This window comes from Apteryx mantelli, chromosome 2 (assembly GCF_036417845.1).
Source record: "Apteryx mantelli isolate bAptMan1 chromosome 2, bAptMan1.hap1, whole genome shotgun sequence".
Taxonomy (NCBI): Eukaryota; Metazoa; Chordata; class Aves; order Apterygiformes; family Apterygidae; genus Apteryx; species Apteryx mantelli.
Window position 1 is genome coordinate 71,715,928 of NC_089979.1, and position 21,806 is coordinate 71,737,733.

General features: G+C 40.2%; 1 protein-coding gene across 1 annotated transcript in view; it reads left to right on the forward strand.

Annotated features, from left to right (window-relative positions):
* The window catches only part of PHACTR1 (phosphatase and actin regulator 1), a 322,202-nt gene that overhangs the window by 256,790 nt on the left and 43,606 nt on the right, over positions 1-21,806 (forward strand). The window contains exons 8-10 of the mRNA XM_067292380.1: positions 7,929-8,259; positions 16,484-16,692; positions 19,082-19,238. Of these exons, the coding sequence (XP_067148481.1) occupies positions 7,929-8,259; positions 16,484-16,692; positions 19,082-19,238 (697 nt within the window). The remainder of the gene's footprint in view (positions 1-7,928; positions 8,260-16,483; positions 16,693-19,081; positions 19,239-21,806) is intronic.

Here is a 21,806-nt window from a genome sequence, read left to right on the forward strand (position 1 = left end):
AAACTCCTGTATGTGCATACACACAAACTCTTGTACATGCATACACACAATCCTCAGGAAAAAGGATCAGATATTCAGATTTAGCCATAGGACCCTAACCTAATTGATGGTTGTCTCTGGTAGCTCTGAAAGCCTCATTTATACGTACCTTTATAAATAAAAGCATTCAGCTTATTCTTAAGGTCCCCTTTACTTCGGTGGTCCAGGAATATATTTATTGCTCAGTGCCTTGTGTTCTCCACTGGTAATTATATTAGCCTTGTACAATCTTTAGAAATGAGCAATCAATCCTAATGAAGCACCCTCATCAGCGAGAAGCAGAATTAATGCTATTCTTTTACTAATTATTCCAGAGACATCCTCAGGTTGTGTGTGAGAAAACAAGTAAAATCAGAATTCTGGTGTTTGAAATGAAGACTTTTGTGTTCTCCTTGCGTTTCCACTGAAGATTTTATGAGAAGGTTGAAGGACAAATTAAAGCATACCAAGCATGACTAATGGAGAGTGACAGTGGTAAATGGTCTGGTAGATCTTTGCAAGAAGACTGTGAGAGGAAATGTCATCTTGTGATGGGTTCAGGTACACATCTGAATGTGAAGATGCAGAAGTGCCTCTGAACTTCAGTCTTATTTGAGAGAGAAAGATATATATGTATATATATTTGTATGTATATGTGTGTATACATATAGATTTATATTTAATAGAAGCAGATTTATTTTATACAAATACAACTGAAAACATAATATAAAATCACTGTAGGCTTAGTCAGCAGAAAAAAAAAAAAGGAGAAATATTTTAAATGAAAAAAATTGTGGAAAGAAAAGCTTCCTTTGAGTCTGACCACCTTGGTGAGAACTTATCCAAAAGTTCTTCAATATAGGCATAAAGACTGACCTGAGGAGTTTGCCAAAGGACTTAATGCAAGTTATAGCAATGGAAAAGAAAAAATCTTCACCTCTGAAAGCATTTGAGAACCATCTCAAACATTTATCTGCCTGTGCCAAGGCAAAGATTGGCCTTCTCCTCAGTAAGAAATACACATAAAAGAGTAGGCCCAAAATAAACAAGTAAGAGGAAATTTAATTTTGGGGAGAATGAGAAAGAAAAAAATGAGTTTTAAAGATTACAGGAAGAGAGAATTGCTTCTAGCAAGTATAAATCACACAACCTTGGCATGCTTATTTTCAAGGCTCCGGTACTATGGGGATAGGACAGTACAGGCACACGCACACAGCCAAGAGCAGACTGCAAAGCAGCCACTGGGAGTGATGCCACTGCCGCTGCAGAAGTGTGCTTGATACGTTTGCCCTGCACCATCTTCCCTGCTCTTGAAGCTGCCACCATGAGGAACTTCCCTATCATAGGTACAGCATACAGAAATGCCCATGCAGGCTCTCCAGCTATTCCCTTGTTGGAGTAAAGCAATATGTCTCTCTTAATGATTAAGTGATTTCTTCATAGCACAAAACAGGCAAATCTAGATGAAAAATATGATTCTTAGCAGTTTCGATAAAGTTGTTTCACTGCTCTGCGTTTCTTCTTGGCCAGTTATCTCCTGGTCATCCTTCTGCTGGTTTTCAAATACGGTTATTATTAGACAACCTTCATGGACAGAATTTCTTTTATCTTTTGAATTTGCCAGGATCCACACACAGGCATTTAAGGACAACAGTTGCAGCCCCCTTATTTGATAGAAACTGAAGAACAAACTGAGTAATCATCTGGAACCAAATTTAGCTGGACCACTGGGCTTACGTCCCCAAATTATCATAAGATCTTTGATGGCCAAAAGTGACAAGAAGACTAGTCAAATCTGACTTAATAGACAATGGTCCCCAGTAATATTAAGCTCCTTTTGGTCCTGATTCAACAAGCTGTTACTTCTCACCAGTGCAGATGATGATTTCTGGAATTAATTAGAAATTTGCCAATCAACGAACTGAACCTTCAGTCATCCATGAAGTTCTCTAAAACATCTGAGAACAAAATGTATGTGACCAAACTGGGATCTCAGCAACACCTTAGTGAATTTTAGCCTGAAGTTAATCTAATTTTTCGCTAGGGTGTAGTCTTGGTCATATCTGGCCACTCAGCTATTGTATTTAATCTTTGAAAAACTTTCCATTTGCTTGCTTTCTTCATTCAACATTCTAAGAAGAAGGCACATTTTTGGATCTGAGATTATGCCTTCTAGTTATGTTTCTGTACAGTGAGAACTAATTCATAATTAAAAGCGAACATTTAATGGGGTAGGAAATGTTGCAAGTCCCTAAAAGTAATTTCTGATAATTTGGACATGCCAAGGACAAGGTTTGAGAACAGGGGTGCCTATCATCCTGCTGCATTATCACAGCACAGCTGATTCTTAGTTGCAACATTATAAAAGTATTTACAACTACAGTTTATCCAATAAATATTCTCTGCAGTATTTTAAAACCCAGCAGTCATATGTGTCTCAGAAGGCTCTTTTGTAGATGAGCCCATGACATTATCTATGAGTTTCCTACTGCATCACATTACCTCCTGCTTTCTGCTCTGACTCGGTACACTCATGAAGACGTGTTACATTCAGATGGGGACAAATTTTCTTTACACTGTGTACTTGCAGGAGGGGCAGCAGGGCAAAAGCATCTCCTCTTCCCCAGCACAGGAGAAGAGTACCTGGTACACAGAGGTAGCAGGAAATCTTTTCATCTTAAAGCCCACTTCAAGGCTATGCAGGGAGTTCATGCAGAGCCATACTTTTCAAAGCTAAGCATGCTTTACGTGCATTCTCCAAACTCAACCTCAACCTTGGATGCACACATGGTGCAAAAGAACAACAAAGGATTTCAGAGTCTTCACTGAAATCTTCGCTGAAGACATGCCTGCAGATCTTCCTGCAGTCAACGGGAGATGCTTTGCAAGTCTCTGAGAACACAGTTTTAATCTGTCTTCATGAATCTGCTCAAAACTCCATTAAAATAGGAGAAGAGACTCCCACTGTTCAGTCACAAGTGATTCCCAGAAATAAGAACTGAAAATGTAAAAGCTTCTTGTCCAAAATTTCACAGTGAACATCAGTCACATCACCTCATTTCCCCTATGCCCCCTGCAACAGGCCATGCTGTTTGTTTCACATGTAGACTGTAGTATTCCCTTATGCAGAACTCTGCAGAATTCCTGGGATGGGATTTAAAGAGGAACTGAATACATTTATGACAGGTTGTAACGCCTGTCATTGCATATACTACATCAAAGGTCATAGGATCATAAGACAGTTCAGGTGGGAAGGGATCTCAGGAGGTCCCTAATTCAACCTCCTGCTCAAAGCAGGACCAGCTATGGGCCACAACAGGTTGCTCAGAGCTTTATCCAGTCAGGCCTTGAAAACCTCCAAGGTGGAGACTGCACAGCCTCTGTGAACAACCTCTTCCACTGCTTGGCTGTCCTCGTGGGGAAAAAGGGTTTCCTTATACCCAGGCTGAACCTTTAATTTCAGCTTATGCCCTTTGCCTCTCATCCTCCCACCATTCACCTCTGTGAAGAGCCTGGCCCTGTCGTCTTCTTCATAACCTCCCCATAGGTGCTGGGGGGCTGCTGTCAAGTCCCCCCAAAGCAGTCTCTTCTCCAGACTGAACAAGCCTAGCTCCCTCAGCCTCTTCTCACAGGGCAAGTGTTCCAGCCCCAACCATCTTGGGGGCCCTCTCCTGAACTTGCTCCAGGTTATCAATGTCTTTCCTGTACTGGGAGGACCAAAACTGGACACAGTAATCAAAGTAAGGGGGATAATTCCTTGCTGACAGGGCGCACTGCTGGCTCAAGTTTGGCATCATAAGGAGTCAAGAAACAACTCTTCTCCTGGTGGCAGCATAGTAAACTTAGTCAGCTCTGCCATCAGCCCAGGATTCCCAGGCATGCCCTCTCCTCCATGCAGTAATTGTACTGGGGCAGGATTTGAGGATTTTAATGAGCATTTCTAGGAGCCCTTCTGGAGCAGTATTTGCTGCTGTACACCCAGAACTTCCTCATCTTCAACATGTGCTGACCAACTCTCAGTGGCTGGAAAGTGTCGGATTTGGTGTACATGCTGTAGCTCCTCTGTAACACAACCACTTCAGAAATACCACATGTGGTCAGGCTTTCTGTGCAGTGACTGAAAGTGTATTTGTCTCCCCAAAATCAAAAAGGAAATATGGCAACTCTACACATAGCAAAATGATTTATATGGAAGACATAAGGGCTAACCTGCTGGTCATGTGTCTGATGTGCAGCAAATGTAGCATCCACGACTATCTTTTAAGTAATTTATTGTCATCAACAGTGGGAAGTTTTCTCTGTCTAACATCTCTTTCATTGATTCTGGCATAGTTAGACGTAACCATGCACAGTGCTGAGTGGTCACAACCCCGTTGGGAACCAACATCTTGCAAGATTGCATGTTATTCTCTTGAATATGAGGAACCTCATCCAAAAGAGATTAATCAGACTTGCACACCTCGCTTCACACAGCTTGCTTCTCTTCTCTCATATCAGTGCTTTGTGCAATGATTTAAGACTGCACTAATATTCTGCTGAGACGACATCTATCACTGATTCCTTTTTTATCTTTCCCCTGTCCAGCTTCTATTCATCTACAGATGTCTATGTCTGATGGATAGTCCATGCTGGAGACAATAAGTGTTTTGACCCACAGTTCATATATCACATACATACATTGTGAAATAAAAATAAACACACAAAACTGTAAAATGCAATCATCTGACACTCTTACACGCAGGGATCAGTTTGTTCTCTCATTTACTGTAGATGACAATAATGCAGTTTCCAACAGCGTGACTGGAGCCCATGGATTTGAGCAAGACTTGCTCAGAATACCCACTGATCTGACAGCTCAGTAAAACTTGCAGTACAAGGCTTGTTGTCTCCATTACTGATGTCATTGAAGATATACTGATATGCTTTCAAGTGAATGGATCGAACTCTCCTGTTATTGCAGTTGTTCTCCTTTTAGTCTTTTTTTTTAATCAGACAAGTAGAATTCTCATGAAGGTGAAGGGCAGACAAGTAGATTTAATGCCTCTGGTTCATTTTCAAGGCTCTATCAGACGTGAGGGGCCGTATTCAGATAGGTTCAAGAACTTGGGTGAAAGAGAGTCTGTCTGAATAAAACCTTACATTACAAATAATGGACAGGATTTTTAACAGGTGTCCAGTAGAGTCACCCCAGCACCGATACCAGTGCAAACAAGTGGATGTGAAAGATTTCTTCAAATTTAAGCAGAAACTACAGCCTCATACCCTTATTGTGAGCAGTGGAAACCAGACTGTACTCATCTAATTCATAATAGAGTATGTTGTTACTCGACATGCATTTCAGTAAGGATAATTAAGCTAGACCTATTCTCCTGTGCTATTCCGAAGCTGCAGTGCCTGTGTCACAACCCTACCTCGTGAATGCTTGCACCGGAAAGGAAAAGAAATTTTTCATTCTAGTTAGAAGAAAGATGGAATGATTCCTGTTTGCTCCGTGCTTGAATCAATTGACTTGTTATACTCACTCCGAACACAAAATACACTCTAATCTTCAGGATCACGGAAAATGGCAAACCCAGTTCATAATTCCAGTTAGTCAGAAGCAAGAGGTACCTGCAGTCGGGGCCTGTTTGAAGGATGACTTCCCCTACATCATACACAGAATGGAGGAATGTCCAGACACCAGCACTGTGAGATGACAGTGTTAATTGAAATACATCAGTAAAGGATTCAAAACCAACACAGGCAAATCTGCACATTTCAAAATGGAGGAGAAGCGCAGATCATCTCAACCTAGTCTTTGTAGATCAGAGCCAGCCCTAGAAGTAAGATTGCCTGTAGCACAAGCGTATGAAAACATTTTGTTACTACAAATCCCATAGGAGCCTTATTCTCTGGGTTCTGTACAATTTACTGTTTGTTTCATTTACCTTTTACTGAAAATGGTGTGTTCTTTTGTGCAGGATACAAAGAGAAAATATACACGGCTAAAGTATATGAAAGAAAATAAAGCAGTAACTTGGAGATCTTTCTGTGCTTGAAGAGGAAATCCTGAAGATCTTTTCCAGAAGACAGCCTGATTTAGAAGAGAGAGCAGTACCTGTAGCTTGGCAATCCCATGAGTTAGATTTCAGCCTTGGTAGAGCCATCATAAGAATTTCTGCTTTCTGGAGAGGCAAGGTGTCTGGTGGATGTGGTATAATACTGAAAGCCAGAAGGCTTTGGTTCTGCTCTCTGTAACTCTTGCTCTACAACATGGACAGACCACTTTCTTCTGTGCTTCTTTTTCACTTTTGCCTCACCCATCTGGAGCAAGGGAAAACTGACTGTCTTTGTACTGGCACATGCTGTGTACTGTGTTTCTAGTGTGCCAGAAGCACTGGTATCAAGTGGATGCTGTGGATGTAATGAAGCTGTGACTAGTACTAAAAAAAGATTAATGTCAAACCTGAGCTTGGCCCCATTTCTGGCCTTTTTCCACCTCACTGTCCTTAATCATTTTCAAGAAGTGTTAGCACTTGGAAGTCCTAGTATTAACCTTCTGCACCATGGCTAGTAGGTACAGATACTAGTTCAGGTGATAGCCAGAAGAGACCAGGAGGGAGGAAGGAATAATGGGGGCAAGGAGAGAGATAGTTAAATGCTAACAAGAACCAGGTGGAAAAGGGCTTTAAAAATCTAATGCAGCTCAGGAGAGCAATGACCTTTGAAACTTAAAGAGCAACATTTTATCTGGTAAGCTTTCCTCAGGTCAAAAGAAGCTTCTGGCCCTCAGTTCATTTACCATATTGCAGCAAGAAGCATGAACTGAAGTAACAAGAGGCCAAACAGTGCGCAAGCTCTGTCCACAGAGCTGTGTTACAGAGCTGAACGTCAGGGGTATTCTAGCCTGGAAAGGGCTTGTTCTAGTAGGACGATATATGTTTCCTCTCGTTTTCTTTGTTCTTAACATACACAGTGGCCGTTCCCCATCACCACCCCCCATCTTGGGAGCTTCAAGTCTTCCCTCTACTTCTGCTCCTTTCTGAAAACATTTCATAGTGTAACTCCAAAAATCGCCAGCCGTTGAGTCCTGGCAGTACACTGAGGTGCCATTTGCTTGCGGACCTCTCATTAACTTCCTGTGGTAGTCAGGGGAGTCTTTACCTGACAGGTAAACTATGTGTTTCAAGGAACAAGCCTAGAGTGAAAAAGGTTAAAATTCAGTGCCTGAGTCCAGAAAAAAGTGCCTGCTAAGTCTTCTCTAAAAGAATACATTAATCCTAATGATCTTCTGCCCTTTATCATTTTTTCCTCCTGTACCCTTTGTTTTTTCAGACTGCTCCTGTTTATTATTCAAATCCTATATCTTTTCTTGCTTTCCCTGTAATGTAATTTTTAGCACCAAATGTTTTGCACATTCCAAAGCTGTAAGAAGTATGGCACACAGTAATTGCACTGCAGTAGCTGAGAAAGATCAGGAATCTCTGAGTCTTCATTCCAGCAGTGATGGTGGTGAGTCATTCTGTAGCTTCAGACACTGAACTGCTCTCCCTCTTGCTTACACGCCTGTTGAACAGGAGACATTGTGCTTACCTCACAGGGTAGTTTTGGAGAATTAGGGCTTTAAAGCTTTGAAGTGTGACACAAGCCTCGTTAAGCATTGCTTAATGTGTTTATTAAGGAGCATGCACAGCCCTGGGATATTTTTGTGAGGCTCAGAAGTGTTGCAAAACAACAGTTCTTTTTCTGAAGACAGTGCTGATGCAAGCTATGTAGAAGTGTTCATCACATCAGGAAAAGGGTAAATCCCGTGCACGCTCCTCTCTTGTGTTGACTAGCAACCTCAGTACCTGCTCACCCAGGCAGATGCTATAATCTTCATCTTACTGCCATGAAAATTAACACCAGGACCTCTCTTTCTTCTGTTGCAGATCCTGGCGCTCCTGTGAAACTGCCTTGTATGCCAGTTAAACTGTCACCTCCACTACCTCCAAAGAAAGTCATGATTTGCATGCCTTTAGGGGGGCCAGACCTCTCTCTCTCATCCTATTCCACACAGAAGAGCTCCCAGCAGCCTTTGACTCAACACCATCACACTGTCCTGCCATCCCAGTTAGCAGCTCACCAGCACCAGCTCCAGTACGGCAGCCACAGCCAGCACCTGCCTTCTGGGTCCAGCACGTTACCCATTCACCCTTCGGGGTGCCGGATGATAGAGGAATTGAACAAAACGCTAGCCATGACCATGCAAAGGCTAGAAAGGTAACGGATAAACTTTTAAAATTACATATCGATGTGCACTGTTTCTTACTGGCCTCAGTATCAATAGCACCACTTGAGTTATGTTGATGATACTTGGCATTTAAACTGGGCCTCTCCTCTGGAGGTCTAAAAACTTATGTAAAGTAGAGTCACTGCTGGAGAAACAGAGCCAGGGAAAGAGCCTTTCCAGGCTTGTTTGGCAAGTTTGTGGCAGAACAGAGAAGAGATCAAATTTCCTGAATCCTGTTGTCCTGTTCAAGGAGCTAGGTAATACCACTGGTGAAGATGATAGTAGGACATGCCCAGCTTGCAGTATATAGTGTAGAGTGTATAGCCGCAGAGCTCTGGTTACATGGAGGATCCCCCAAAAAAGGAGAGAAAGTGGGAGATTTAGAAAAAAGAACAATAAAAGCCAAATGTGCCGCACTACCAGGGCATATGATTAGCATTACTGATTAGCTCATAACAGCTTTTGAGAACTGCTACAAGTTACTTAGAGAGGTTTTAATGTACTCTTTAATTATTTTTATTAATTATTAATTTATTAATGTAAATTAAATGATATGTTTGATTATTTTAAAATAAGTATTTAGAACAGATAAATAACCACACTGAATCTGTAAATTGAAATGACTCTATAAGAGTCTGGGTATGCTTATAAATATATGCAAATAGACACACTCCAGTATAGTCAGACTGCCTTTGCTGCTTAGTAATAATTTTGCTTTACTTTCCACGAAGATTACACTGAATGTTAGACCCATTCCACAGCAGCTACCTTCTTATCCAATCACATCTGGAGGAAGGTTATACATTTAATCAGAACTTACCTTGGGGCTGTTTTTTATAACTGTCTCTTGTGAATATTTCTGGCTGATGTTTCAGATAATGTGAATAAGTGAAGCATGTTGTATAAATGCAAGCTGTCCTCATGAACTGCAAGATCAGCAAGCTTTGGAAAATTTATTTTGACTTGCAGATGACAATTGAGCAAGTCCAAGAGTAGAGAACGTAGTCAAAAATGACATGTACTATTTAGGACCAAAGGCAGCTTTGTAATCAGCTTATAACCAGGAGCATCAGATCATCCTTCTTTTAGACAGGAGGCTAAAATATTTGTTCTAACAGAAAAAATGCCTAATGATTTGCCCCAATATTTCTTTGTGAGAATGTTACCTTCATTATATTGCACAGTTTAAAAAAAAAAAAATCACATGGGAATGGCAGGTTCTCTGTACTGCCAATAAAATAGTTAAGTGACCAGAGGCTGTCCCACCCTGCTAGCACATTTTAGTAGCAGGGTATCAAGAAAAAACTCTGGGGTTATGTCAGGTGGCCTTACCTTTCTGCAGCATCAGGGAATCCTCTGCTGGGGGAAACTGGCCAAACTGTGAGGGAGGTTCCTATTGCCATCAATAAAAGGGCTGTAGCAGTAGGATCGGAAAGAGCATCCGCAATCCCTCCAGCGTGCCCTGTGCCCGAGGACTACCCAATTACCACTCGCATTGCCAGCAGGGCTGGTCAGATCCATCTACGTCGCCCTGAGGCTTGATGCCCTGAGTGCAGAGGATAACCCATGCCTCCGAAAGGCTCCTTGGGGGCAGCACCGCTCATGCCATCCCCAACGTAGGTGGGGGCATTAGCCATACAGTCTGCTCCCGCTGCGTGCAAAAGGCACTTTGTTAATCTGAGCCCAGTGATATTTCTCAGAGTATGACTTCATTGTGGCATCTGTTGCCCCACAGCAATGAATGCTCCATTTTCTAGGCTTCCGTCAAGTTTATGCCTACAAATATGTTTAACTGATCTAAAGAAGGTGATGCTGTTTGGTTTTAACTATTAATTTGAAGCTGAAGCTGTGCTGATTTTAAAAGCTGAATAAGCAAGAGTTCATTTTCCAATATGAAGCAATTACCTCCCTTTGCAAAAGAGAATAAGAAAAGGCTGTGGCACTGATATTTCACATTTAAAATGAAAATGAATCCTAGTGCACAGTATTGCACAGTTGATTTTTCATTACCTTTTTTGGGTTGATTAACTATTATTTCAATCATGAAATAAAGTATTGAGTACTTCAGTTGTTTTCCTTGTCAAAATAAATCAATAACATTTGCAGTCACAAGAGAGAAAATAGTTGATGACTATTTGCTCTGCAAAAGCAATTGTTATTTTCATAGTAGGTACAGACAAAAGGGTCTGTGGAGCTGATACTTTCTGTTAAATTTTTTAATTGATTTTCCAAGCCACATTGTGATCTTAGTAAATTTTCTTCTCTTGAAGATTTGTGCAGATTTTTAAAATATGTTATTTAACTTGGGAGGGGTTTAATTGTGCCAAATACTACTATTTTCTAGTATTTTTGATAGTGGTTCTTTTTACTTAATCTTAATCTTTTTACTTAATCTTAAAATCTGGTTTAAACCCAGAGGAAATCAGACTGCAGTATATGTCATTGGACATTTCAGCTTAGAAGTCTTGAAGGCCTTTAAAGCGGCACTGATTTCGTCTACTTGATCTACTAGACCTGTTTTCCTCTACTTGGAATTTGGTAATGTGCTCACATCCCTCACATGCATAGGATATGCAGTGACATCCTGAGCTTTACAGTTTCTTCCCAGATGACATGCTACTCGGTCACTGCTGTTGGGTCAGTAATCTTGAGAAGATGAGAGATCCTGACATGTCTTTGAGGCTTCTTCTGGGGAACACTAAATTCATTGGTGTCATTCATTTCTGCTGATCTCAGTCCTTATCTCAAAGAAATCATATAATATTCTAAAATAATTGCCTCAATATTGCAGTGGCAATGCTGCCAAGCATTATTTAGAATAATAGAGTGTTATTTAGAATAAGATTTTGTTTTTAATAAGGTGTAGACAAGTGCAAATCAATTTTCTGCTCTCAATTTCTTTCTTTTTTTTTTTTTCCAGATGAAAATTATTTTTTTCTTTCCAGTGTCTAGTCTCTTTGCTCCTGATGCAGTGGAATCTCCCCTAGTCTGTTAAACTCCACTGGTGTGCATTGAATCCATAACCACTCTGTATCAATTCCACATTTATCCCAGTAAACCTTTCTTAGACCTCAAAACTCATCCTTCCACCAGGTCCATGAGGGTGGAAAGGAGCAAGGAATAAAAGAAGAAAATAACCCCTTCTTACAGCAGCCTGGATTTTTTGCTTTAGCAGATCTGGTCTCTGATAGTCTAACAACATCTGAAGACTGATACATGAAATCAGTGCTTTACCAATGAGCCAGAAGCTTTTCAAAGAAAAATGAGCCGTCCCTCTGTACCGGAACGGAAGCCAGAAGTTATTTTGCTGTGTGTGACCTTGGGAAAACTACTGAACTTCTCTACCTTTGTTTTCCCCTCTGTAGGAGTGGTTACAAATTACTGCCTCACATAGATCTAATGAATATTAATAAGTTAATGTTTTGAGTTATATTCAAAGCATATAATTGCTCTTCAAGTCCCAATCATTCTTATCACTAAAATTGAGTTAATTCCTGGATCTTTTCCCCAGTTCTATTATAGACACTATAGAACATTAAGTTAATTTACACACTTAATACTTATTTGCAAATAATTTCTGGCAGTCACAACATCTCTTTGTTACCTGTTCTCAGAAGGGTGTCATTATCTCTTATCATAATTTGACTATTATGACTTGTCATTTGTCCTTCTAGTTAGCCTTCATTTTCCCTGAAAAATCGCCAGTTTTATGATAGATTAAGTTGCAACAGAAAGGAGTGTAATTTCCACGTTACCTTTCTTCTGAAACTTCTGTTGCTAATTTGGGTCCAAACTGCAAACAATTTTCAACTTTTACCTAAAAGATATGGGTGAAACATAAATAAAATAAAATTCTAGATTCTGGAATCATTTTTTTTACCATTTTAGAATGCATTTTAAAGGCTAGTGAAAATCTGATAATCCCTGCCGCCAAAATCCACAGAGGTCTTGATTCTCCTGATTTAATTGAACTTGAGAGAATTGAAGCCTGCAAGACCATGCGCAAAAGCAGTGTGTCACAAGCTGCAGAAAAAGAAGCTTTGGAAAACATCCTTGTGCCACTGTAATATATCTTTAATTTTGACTTAGAGAGGCAGCTTCTTGATCTGAGATAGTCTTATTTTATGCCTTGCCCGTACAGTTCTTGGTCTGTCTGGTAAGATGACAATTAATTTCAATTATTCTGTGGGCGCTTGTACACTAGCAGCTGAATCAAGGCCACAGTTTATTCAGTGTGTAATACTAAAGAGCTGTTAAGTGGCAATATCTCACTCTGGGCTAGAATTAAATCTGTGACAGAGCAGTGAAAAATCTGTGTCCAAAAGACAGTCTGTGAGACCAGTTCCTCTGGGAGATCCAGTCGCTTCAAGCTGTAGATTTATGAAATGAAATGCATTAGACATTCCTACCATTGTCTTGTAAATCTTATAAAACATATTTGAGTCAGAAAACATTTATCTTCCATAAAACTTGTCAGGAGAATTGCTTTTTGTCTAAACTTTAGCATTGCCTAAGGAGAGAAGCATTTAATATTTATAGCTATGCCTTCTCTTTCTCTCTCTTGCATGCGCACGCACACACACACATGCATTGTATATATGTATATACAATGGTTTGAAGTGTTTCCGATTTTTGTTTTAACTGGTAAGCACAAAACAGTGTACTGTGGATCTGAAAGCTTGCTGATAAAAATTAAACTCTTTATTCAAAAATCAGAGAGGCTAGGATGACGGATGAGAAGTATGTGTTTTTTCTCACTAAATTTTACGGGAGGGATTTCACTTTTTTCTTTTTAGATTCCATCAGTAACATGAGTATCAATATATTTAAATTCTGATTTCTCATTAAAATCTTTTCTCACTAGAAATGTTTTAAGCCATAGTGGTGTAACTTTTTTGCTCTTCTGATCACATAAAGATGATATTGCAGTAAGTGCAAGTGCTTGTACTAGTCAGCTATGAATTATTCAAATGTATGTGTTAAGATTTTCTTAAAACAAGTACTTGCTTAGGTGTGGCTTTAATCTCTAATTTTGTTGCAAAACATAAAGCTGATTTAAAATGGATTGCTTAAAACAATAATGTGGTTTTGGTGAATAATACTAAAAAAAAAAATCTATGGTGTAGACCACCCTACAAAGTGTTTCTTTTACTAATGGCACAGAGGAATTTATACACAATGGAAATAGCCAGTGACCTTGATTTGTCTTTCTTAAGTACACTGCAATACTGCAAGTATTTCACAAGTGTTACGCTTAGACAGCTGACTTAGTCAGAAATGATGCAGAGAAGGCTGATTTCAATCAAGAAAAACACAAAACATCAGGAAAAATGAGGGACTTAAAATAGAAAGTAGTATTATCAAGAGAGTGGATGATTCAGAAAAGTTATGATGAGATGAGAAGCCTTCTACTTCTGGATCACTAGTTCAAATGAAGATCTAGTATGGTCATTTGTAAATTTTGTTGCCATCTGATACCTGCTTGGTAAGCTAAATTAGTGAACCACTTTAATTTCTGCTACCCTATGTGCAGTTGCATATGGATGTGTCTGTAACCTACATACATCCTTGACAGAATAGTGAAGCACCAAATGATCCTGGATGCTGAACTACTTTTTGCTCAACTATTTTGGGGGTAAAAATACTTTTAGGTCAAATTCATTGAGATCTAATATAGAAATTCGCAAGTCAGTTTTTCATGAATCTTTCATACTTTGTGATACAAAATGTGGACCATGACTGAGCAAATTGAGTTTGTCTCTTCACGGAGACCCAGTAAAGATGTGCATCTCATTGTTTGTTCATCTGCAATAGTAAATGTTGCAATTAACAAAATGATTTCTTTGAAGCGGAATATAACGATAACAACATGGTATTGTTTGCTCACAGGAACTGAAGCCTTTTATTCTTCTTAATCCCTAAGCACCATATGGACAGGCATTATATACCCACAAGTACATTTAAAAGAGTCTTTCTGAGATGTCATGCAGCAGCCATTTAAGAGTCCACATCAACTTTAGAGTTAGAAGGAAGAGAAATGTTTCAAGTTGACTCAGCAGAAAATGTTGACTCAGCAGAAAATGATCTAAGAGGCAAAATAAAACATTCTTTCAAAATGTGGAATGCCTCCGGGGTTCTGAGTAGGCTAAAATATTTAAGGGAGCTGAGGGTCAGGTCAGACCCAAATTTGACAAGTGCTTCAAGTGCAACTTGGCCAGGGCATCTGTTTTCACAGCTGTGTTCTTGTGGAAAGTAAAATGGGAGTTTGACATAGAGGATGGCTGCCAGGCAGATATTCCCTGGCTTTCATACAGCTGTTGTCTCAGTTGGGATTTAGGAGGGAGAACAGTTTCTGCTGACTCACAAATAATCTTCAGGAGCCATCACTTTTGCCTAGAAGTCTCTTATTTTCATTTCATACAGGGAAAGCAACATGAGCCGTTAGATAAAACTTGGCTGTGAATTCTGGTTGTATTCTTGGCTTTGCCTTTCACCTGCTGCTTGGCTTTGGTCTTCAACTTTTCATGTTCCGGTTTCCTTACTTGTATTGATATCTTCCTTGGTAAAGTAGTTTGAGATCAACACATAAACAGAGCTAAACAGTAGCAGTACTAATGCTGGTCTGAACCCAGTAAGCTGTTGGAAATTATCAGACCGTGGTTTATGTGACAAAAGAAATATGACTTTAGAGACCAATTCAGATTGAGGACCAGGGCCTGGCTTTTTTGGCATGTCATACATGTCTTAGGGTAATGGAGAATAAAAAATAGGTATGACCACTATGCTTCCCAAATTTGCATGTAGATAGATGATACCAGGGTGCATCTGCATTTCCTTCTGAGTACTGTAAGACCACATGCCAAGTCCAGCAAAGTGAACATGACCTTGGTTGCACTTCTTATTGGAGTCACAGCATGTGTAGATCTTCTATCCCCTCTGTGATTTTTTTGTAATGTTCTAGCAGAGGGCAGGTAAAAGGGAAATAATCAGTTTCAGTTGATGTGTTCCCAGGGGGGATGATACTGATGCAAATATAGGAAGGAGAAATTTAAAACCATCTGTCAGTTCATGTTTTCTGGCAGGCTTGAAAATATTTTATTAAAGTCTCCTGACTCAATGGGTATTCCAGTGCACATATGTAGATTTCCCAAGGTTTTAAGGTACTCACGCAAAAGTTATGATACAGGGGTGCCACTGAAGTTGCGAAGCACTGTTTAGAAAATACACTTTGGGTTCCCTCACTGCAGCGACTTAGTCCCAGTCTCCTTTTCAGCTGATCTCTGCCTCCCCCTTCCTCTGCATCCTGCCCAGCCTCAGGACACAGTTTCATGATCCTCCATGGCAATGCTAAGTGGAGGCTGGTCCTATTTCTTCTTGCCTTTTGTGCTGCCAGTTCAGCTGTGCTGCTTCACCTGTTTCTATAGCTGTGTTGTGAACCCAGGTTAAAAAAAGCTGATCAGGTATCCACACAGCTCCGCAAGCGGTATTGCAGACACACCAAAGTGTGCTGGGGGCAGAGGTGGTGGGAATGGGCAGCTGGGGGCAGGAGAAGGGATATGGTCACTGCAGCCCCCATAACATATAACTGTTAGGTCCCTCCCTCATTACTCTCAGCAGCTCTCAAAGTCTGTTTTCTCCAAATCCACTTTCACATGCTTGTTTTTGCCCCTTCACACAGACCCACCCTTGCCTTCTCCCCAAGTCAATCAACATCTCCTTGCCCAAACAGTCCAAGTCGTAGGTTCCTGCTGCCTTTCTATGCTCTTTCGCTAAATCCATTGTTTTCCTTCCTTCTACTCTTGTACTCCACTTTCTCCATTCAAGTCAAATATTTTCTCCTTATAGCCTGCAAGCCTGTAGAGAGATCGCACAGATATCAGATTGAAGACATGTTTGTCACCGTAAGTGGATGGTGGAGATTTCCATTAAGCCTTGAAGCTGTATTTGCCACAGATCTTTGGTTCTCAGTTCTGGCTGCCTGTATTTTTGCCTGTGTGCTGTCTTACCTCTCCCTGACAAGTGTTGTAGCTTAATTCTAATGCGTACTGAATGAACCCATTAGATGTCTTGCTGGTCATGAAGATTTTTCTGTCCTCATTTCTTTTCAAAAAGGGATGAAAGACTGCTACTTTCCTAAATACAGCAAGAGAAGCAACCCTAACTTCCGTTGTGGTGTTTCTTGTAGTTTATTTATTCGTTTTTCTTTCCCAACAGCTCTGGTTTACATGCTGGTGACAGTGTTACAAAAACAGGACCTGGAGGCCTTCCAGACATGAGACAAGTGCCAACTGTTGTAATCGAATGCGATGACAATAAAGAAAATGTGCCTCATGAACCCAACTATGAAGATTCTTCCTGCCTTTACACAAGACAGGAAGCAGAAGAGGAGGAAGATGAAGATGAGGATAACTCGTTATTTACAAGTAAGACTCATTCCATTTTTCCCTTTCATTTATTTAATTTTTCCTCTGAAATCTCAATGCAAAAGGAAAACACAAAGTCTGTGGATTTTCTTTCTTGACCATGCTTTTACATCTCTCAAGGCTTGACTACCTGGGCACACTTGGTAAATTAATCAAAAATAACCGGCAGTATGAATTTAAAGTGATTTTCCTAATCCACATCAGTCCCTATGTGGGTAGCTCTCACAGAGACAACAAATGCCATTTATTTGACTTCAAAACACAGTTGATTTTTGGATTCACTTACCTAAGTGTCTCTGGTGTAGACAAGTCCTTCTTTTGGCTTAAATCGGGATCAACTCAGTAGAGTTGAAATAGGTGCTGACAATAGAGAAGCAGGCCTTTTATACATAGTAAGTATTGAATCATGGCAGAAGCATAAGCTTGCACATGCTTTGAAATGGGTCATGGTCGGTGAAAGAAACCCTTAAATGTCGTCTTTTTTTTCTCTCTCTTTTTTTCTAAGCTGGATTTTCAAAAGCACTCAGCCCTGGCTTGTGTTGCCACTGAGGACAGGGAGATCTTACCAATGATTTCAGTGGGATCAAAACTAAACCAGCACTCAGCAACTTTGGAATGACAACCTTAAATGCTGTGGTCAAACTTCAAGGACTTCCTCAGCTTTTTACTCCAACATTCCTTAAATATTACCCCAGTTTATACTGATAAAGATTTGCCAGAGTGAAGAATAGAGAAAATAGCCTTGAAATTTCTATGCAATAAAAAATGAATAAAAAGAGGAAGAGAATTTCATTTTTATTCTTAATAGCACACCTAGTGGGAAGACACCATGTGTTTAAAATAGCTGTAGTGTACAATTTAGATTACAATGATAGAGAGAACTATGCAGATGAAATCAAATGAGATCAATATACAGGTACACGATTCTGCTCAGGACTGCTGTCCACTCTGCTACTTCTTACTTTATAAATGCCCTGAGCATACAGGTGAGAGTAAGTTGGTCTGTACTTAGATACTAGGGTTTTGTTCTGTTCTGATATTGTTCTACGTATTTTTTTATCCATAATCCTGGAACTCCTGACTTGATCTTATTCAACTAAGGGTATGAATTTGATTTTTCAATATAGTGTTTTTACATGAGTGTAACTCCATTTATTTTTCTGAAATCACTTCTGATTTACACCATTGTCACTCAAAATGAGAATCAAATTTATAGACCCTGTGCTGACTATCTGAAGAACAATTACTACGTGCAGTTTGAACCCAGCTCTGTACTGGCTTACACTTTATAGAGGTGCTTTCATCAGCACAAAATGTATGTAAAACTCTACTGCTGGATCATATGTCATTTTATTCCAGCTTGATGTGGTCCATTGTAGTGGCAAATTGGGCTCAGATATGAAGAGAAGAGGTTAATTGATAGCCCTTTTGCAATTAGAGTCTGCAGGGGCTCTGGCCCCTTCTGACCTCTCTGAGAAAACCCATCTCCTGCCTCGTTGTGGCATTTTAGGACTCTCTCATGAAGACAAGATACCCTACTCTGTGTAGAACAACTGCTCGTCATCCTGCAGGTCTAGCAGAAGTTTCAAGCCCTTGGATTTATTATCTTCTGAAACCTGGGAGCAGTACAGTCAACCAACAACCTTTCTGAAATGCACACAGACAGGTTTCTAAAACAAACAGGCATATTTCATTGCCTCAGAACCTTCCCTTTCCCTGCAAGTGAAATTAGGCAGTCTTTGCTCTTAAACTAAGGAGCAGAGCAGAATAGCAATATCTTGCATTCTCCTACTGAAGCCCAAAACCTCTCATGGATTTGTGTCTCTCTCTGCTTTTTCCTCTCTACCCTGCCCAAACTGTTGTGAATGCAGACACCGTCTTTGCCACTGTCACTGCCTAAGAAGCAGTGTCAATTACTGTACATAGAGATCTATGCTGCTTCCTCGTACAGACTTTTGGTTGCTTTTAATGCTAGCTTGGGTATCTTGATGTTACATTGCAAGAGAGAGAGACCCCTCTCTTTCCATGTGTGGTAGGCTCTGCTACCCACTCAGATTCTACAGCTGAATTATTCATCCCACTATGTGGTACAGAAACACCACACTAGAGAAAACTACAGATAATAGTAGCAGTTATGAAACAAGCCCTTCTTCTCCAGTCCTTCCTATGAAGCAATTTTTTTATTTCTTTATCCTGTATACGAAATTCAGCCTTTCCTTATTATGATAGGAATTGAGGCTTATTGAACAACTACAGTTAACTGTCCCACAGTTCATACCAGTGTAAGTGAGAGCCCGGTATTCTCCCCTGGCCAGCACTGCTTTGCTGGCCACATGCTGTAGTGAAAGGATGACACCTCCTTTGGCAGAGCCTCTCCTCTCTCCTGCAGGTTCCCTGGCAAGGAAAGTCTGCAGGAAGGACTCTTTAGCAATCAAACTGAGCAACAGGCCGTCCAAACGAGAGCTGGAGGAAAAGAACATCCTCCCCATGCAGACTGACGAAGAGAGACTCGAACTCAGGCAGCAGATTGGGACAAAGTTAACAAGGTAAGAGAGAAACATTTTCCTAACTCTTGCTGTTAAAAATATGCAGTGGGGCACAGCTATAGCTTTTATCCTTGGTCTGTGAAGATTTAAGATGAGTTCATTCACAATGTTCGGTTTAAGAAAAGCCATGGAAAAAAAGAAAATAAAACTCTAGACATTACTTCTGTTCCAGTATGATTTTCTATACAGAGGCCCCTTTTCATTTTCCTGGAGTACCTTATGAGAGCTTTGGTTATGTGAATACCAGAATGAATTATGTGGATTTAATCATTTCCAGTGCAAACTTGGGAAAAGTTCAGCTTTGATAACATTTTGGATTGTAGATGCAGGTGTGCTATTTGACAGGCCGTTGGCTTGGCCAAAGGACAGAGGAGTAACTTTCCCTCCTGGCTGTGTCTCCATTGAGTGGCTGAGCCTTTTTCTGTTCCAGAATACTCATGTCCTTCAGGACCTGTTTTTGGTGGGTCGAGCTTGGGCCGATTCCCCCTGCCTAGACTCTTTCCTCCTCATAACAATGTAACTCGCCAACTGTTCTGTTTTTCTGTATTGCATGGGGTAAACTGAAGCCCTGTGTGAGTGTCTATCTGTAATTTCTATAGTCAATTTAATACTGTTATGTTATCAACTCGGTGGGGTTGGCAGAGCTGATAAATGCTTCTAGTTGCCCTCCAGTGTGACTGTGAGACGAACACAAGGAGAAGTCCAGTCAGTCATTGGGGGTTTGTTTTTTTTCTGGGGTGGGGGGTGGGGGGGCAATGATGCTACCATGCTGTGAAGACAGGAAGAATAGGAGCTCATGATAAATACCTCATTCGTTATTTTGTCTACTTCTGTCATGGCCTGTCTCAGTTACCTCCTTTTTGGGATAAACTAGCCACATCTTTCCAAACTGTCTTTGAAGGTCTTTCCTGGTGCCTAACTATGTTTACTCTTCTCCAAAACCTGACTAATTCTGCAGTGTTCTTGTTGAGAGGGCCTGAGCAGTTATGCCTGCAGGATGCTAGATGGTGCTGCACTGTTGATGGTACCATAGTTGTTATTCTTCAACCCACTCTCCATTCAGCCTAAGACCTTGTTAGACTGCAGCTGCACATGGAGCTCAGGGTCCCAAAGAGTAGTGCATGACAGTAGGGTCCCACGCCTGACCTTGTATGATTAATTCTGAGCCCTTTGAAGTGTGTGAGGAGGCAATTTTTTGTCCCTTGGTGTATCTCACTCTTCAGTGCTTGACCTTGCAATGACATTGAACCATGTTTCCTCTGTGCTGCCCATTTGCCCAAATTAACTCAGTCTTTCAGAAGTTTTATAGCTCTGTCTGATGAAGGTAAATAATAGTGTCATTTGCAAACATTGACTCTGCACAGCTAACTGTGCCCCAGGTGATTTTTATTATAAGTATTTTACATCTCATCTCTCACAAGTAATGCTTTTTCCCCATCAAAGAATTTTTCTTTGATATGTCTCTTTTTAACATGGAAAACTAATTTTTGCGATACCTAGAACCCTTCCTGTCTAAGCCCCATATTCTCATATTGGCATTGTTTGTTTTCCCAAATTCACTTGTCCTGTTATCTATGTTCATTCGCAGTCTGACTAATACTGCTTGATCTTGTCTTCTAATATAGCTGTGACTTAGATTGGGACAATCATGAATGGTTCAAATAATTAAAAAAGAGTATATACTAACTCAAAAAAATAGCTGAGCCACTTACTGCTTCATTCCCCTTTCATACTAGTGTAACATAACTGAAATTGGTAGTTTTACAAGCCTCATCTGGCATAAGATAGCGGCCAGTCTGGCCAATTAGTGGCCAATATTTACAGTTTAGTATCTCATCCTTTAAAGTAGTTAAAAGCAATCAAGAAATATGAGGAGAAAACTAATTTCCTCGTCTCTAATATGCAATAAGCCACAGACATTTCAGCACCAGACAGGAGGTTACATGTCTTACCAGTGCCTTATCTAAATATGATGTATCAGTGGATACAAACTGATTAATATTATATTGAAATAGTGAGAATATTTCAATTTGGACAGTATTTCTTTACTATCCAGACTTCGTTACTGAATCCATCCGTTGCCATTGCTCAGTAATTGTCACATAGTGATGCAAATGCCAAGCAAAATTAAAGTAGTGAAACATTTATAGTCCATAGAGAAGATGTGAGATGCAGACTATAATTGCAACTGGCAATTTTTGATTTCAGAGGGATTTGTACTGTTCCATCAATGGTCTCCTAAGGTTTAAAATAGCCAGCCAATGAAATCACATACACTACTTACTTACAGAAATAAAAAATGCAGAATAAAAACTTTAGCAAATAGTTATTGTTGTCTGTAATGGATCAATTAATTTTCACCAAGAGACTGATTAGGATGCTTCAGTATTTATGCACACTGCTGACAGTATTTAGCTTGAGAGAGCTCATTAGCTGTAGCATTTGGCAGATCAGAATTTAGGCCTGTAAGGAGAATGTTATTTTTAAAGAAGCTTATGGACAAGCATATTGAGAGATTGACCATTGACATCTTGTTTGGGACCAAGTCTATCCCGGGTGTAGTTCCAC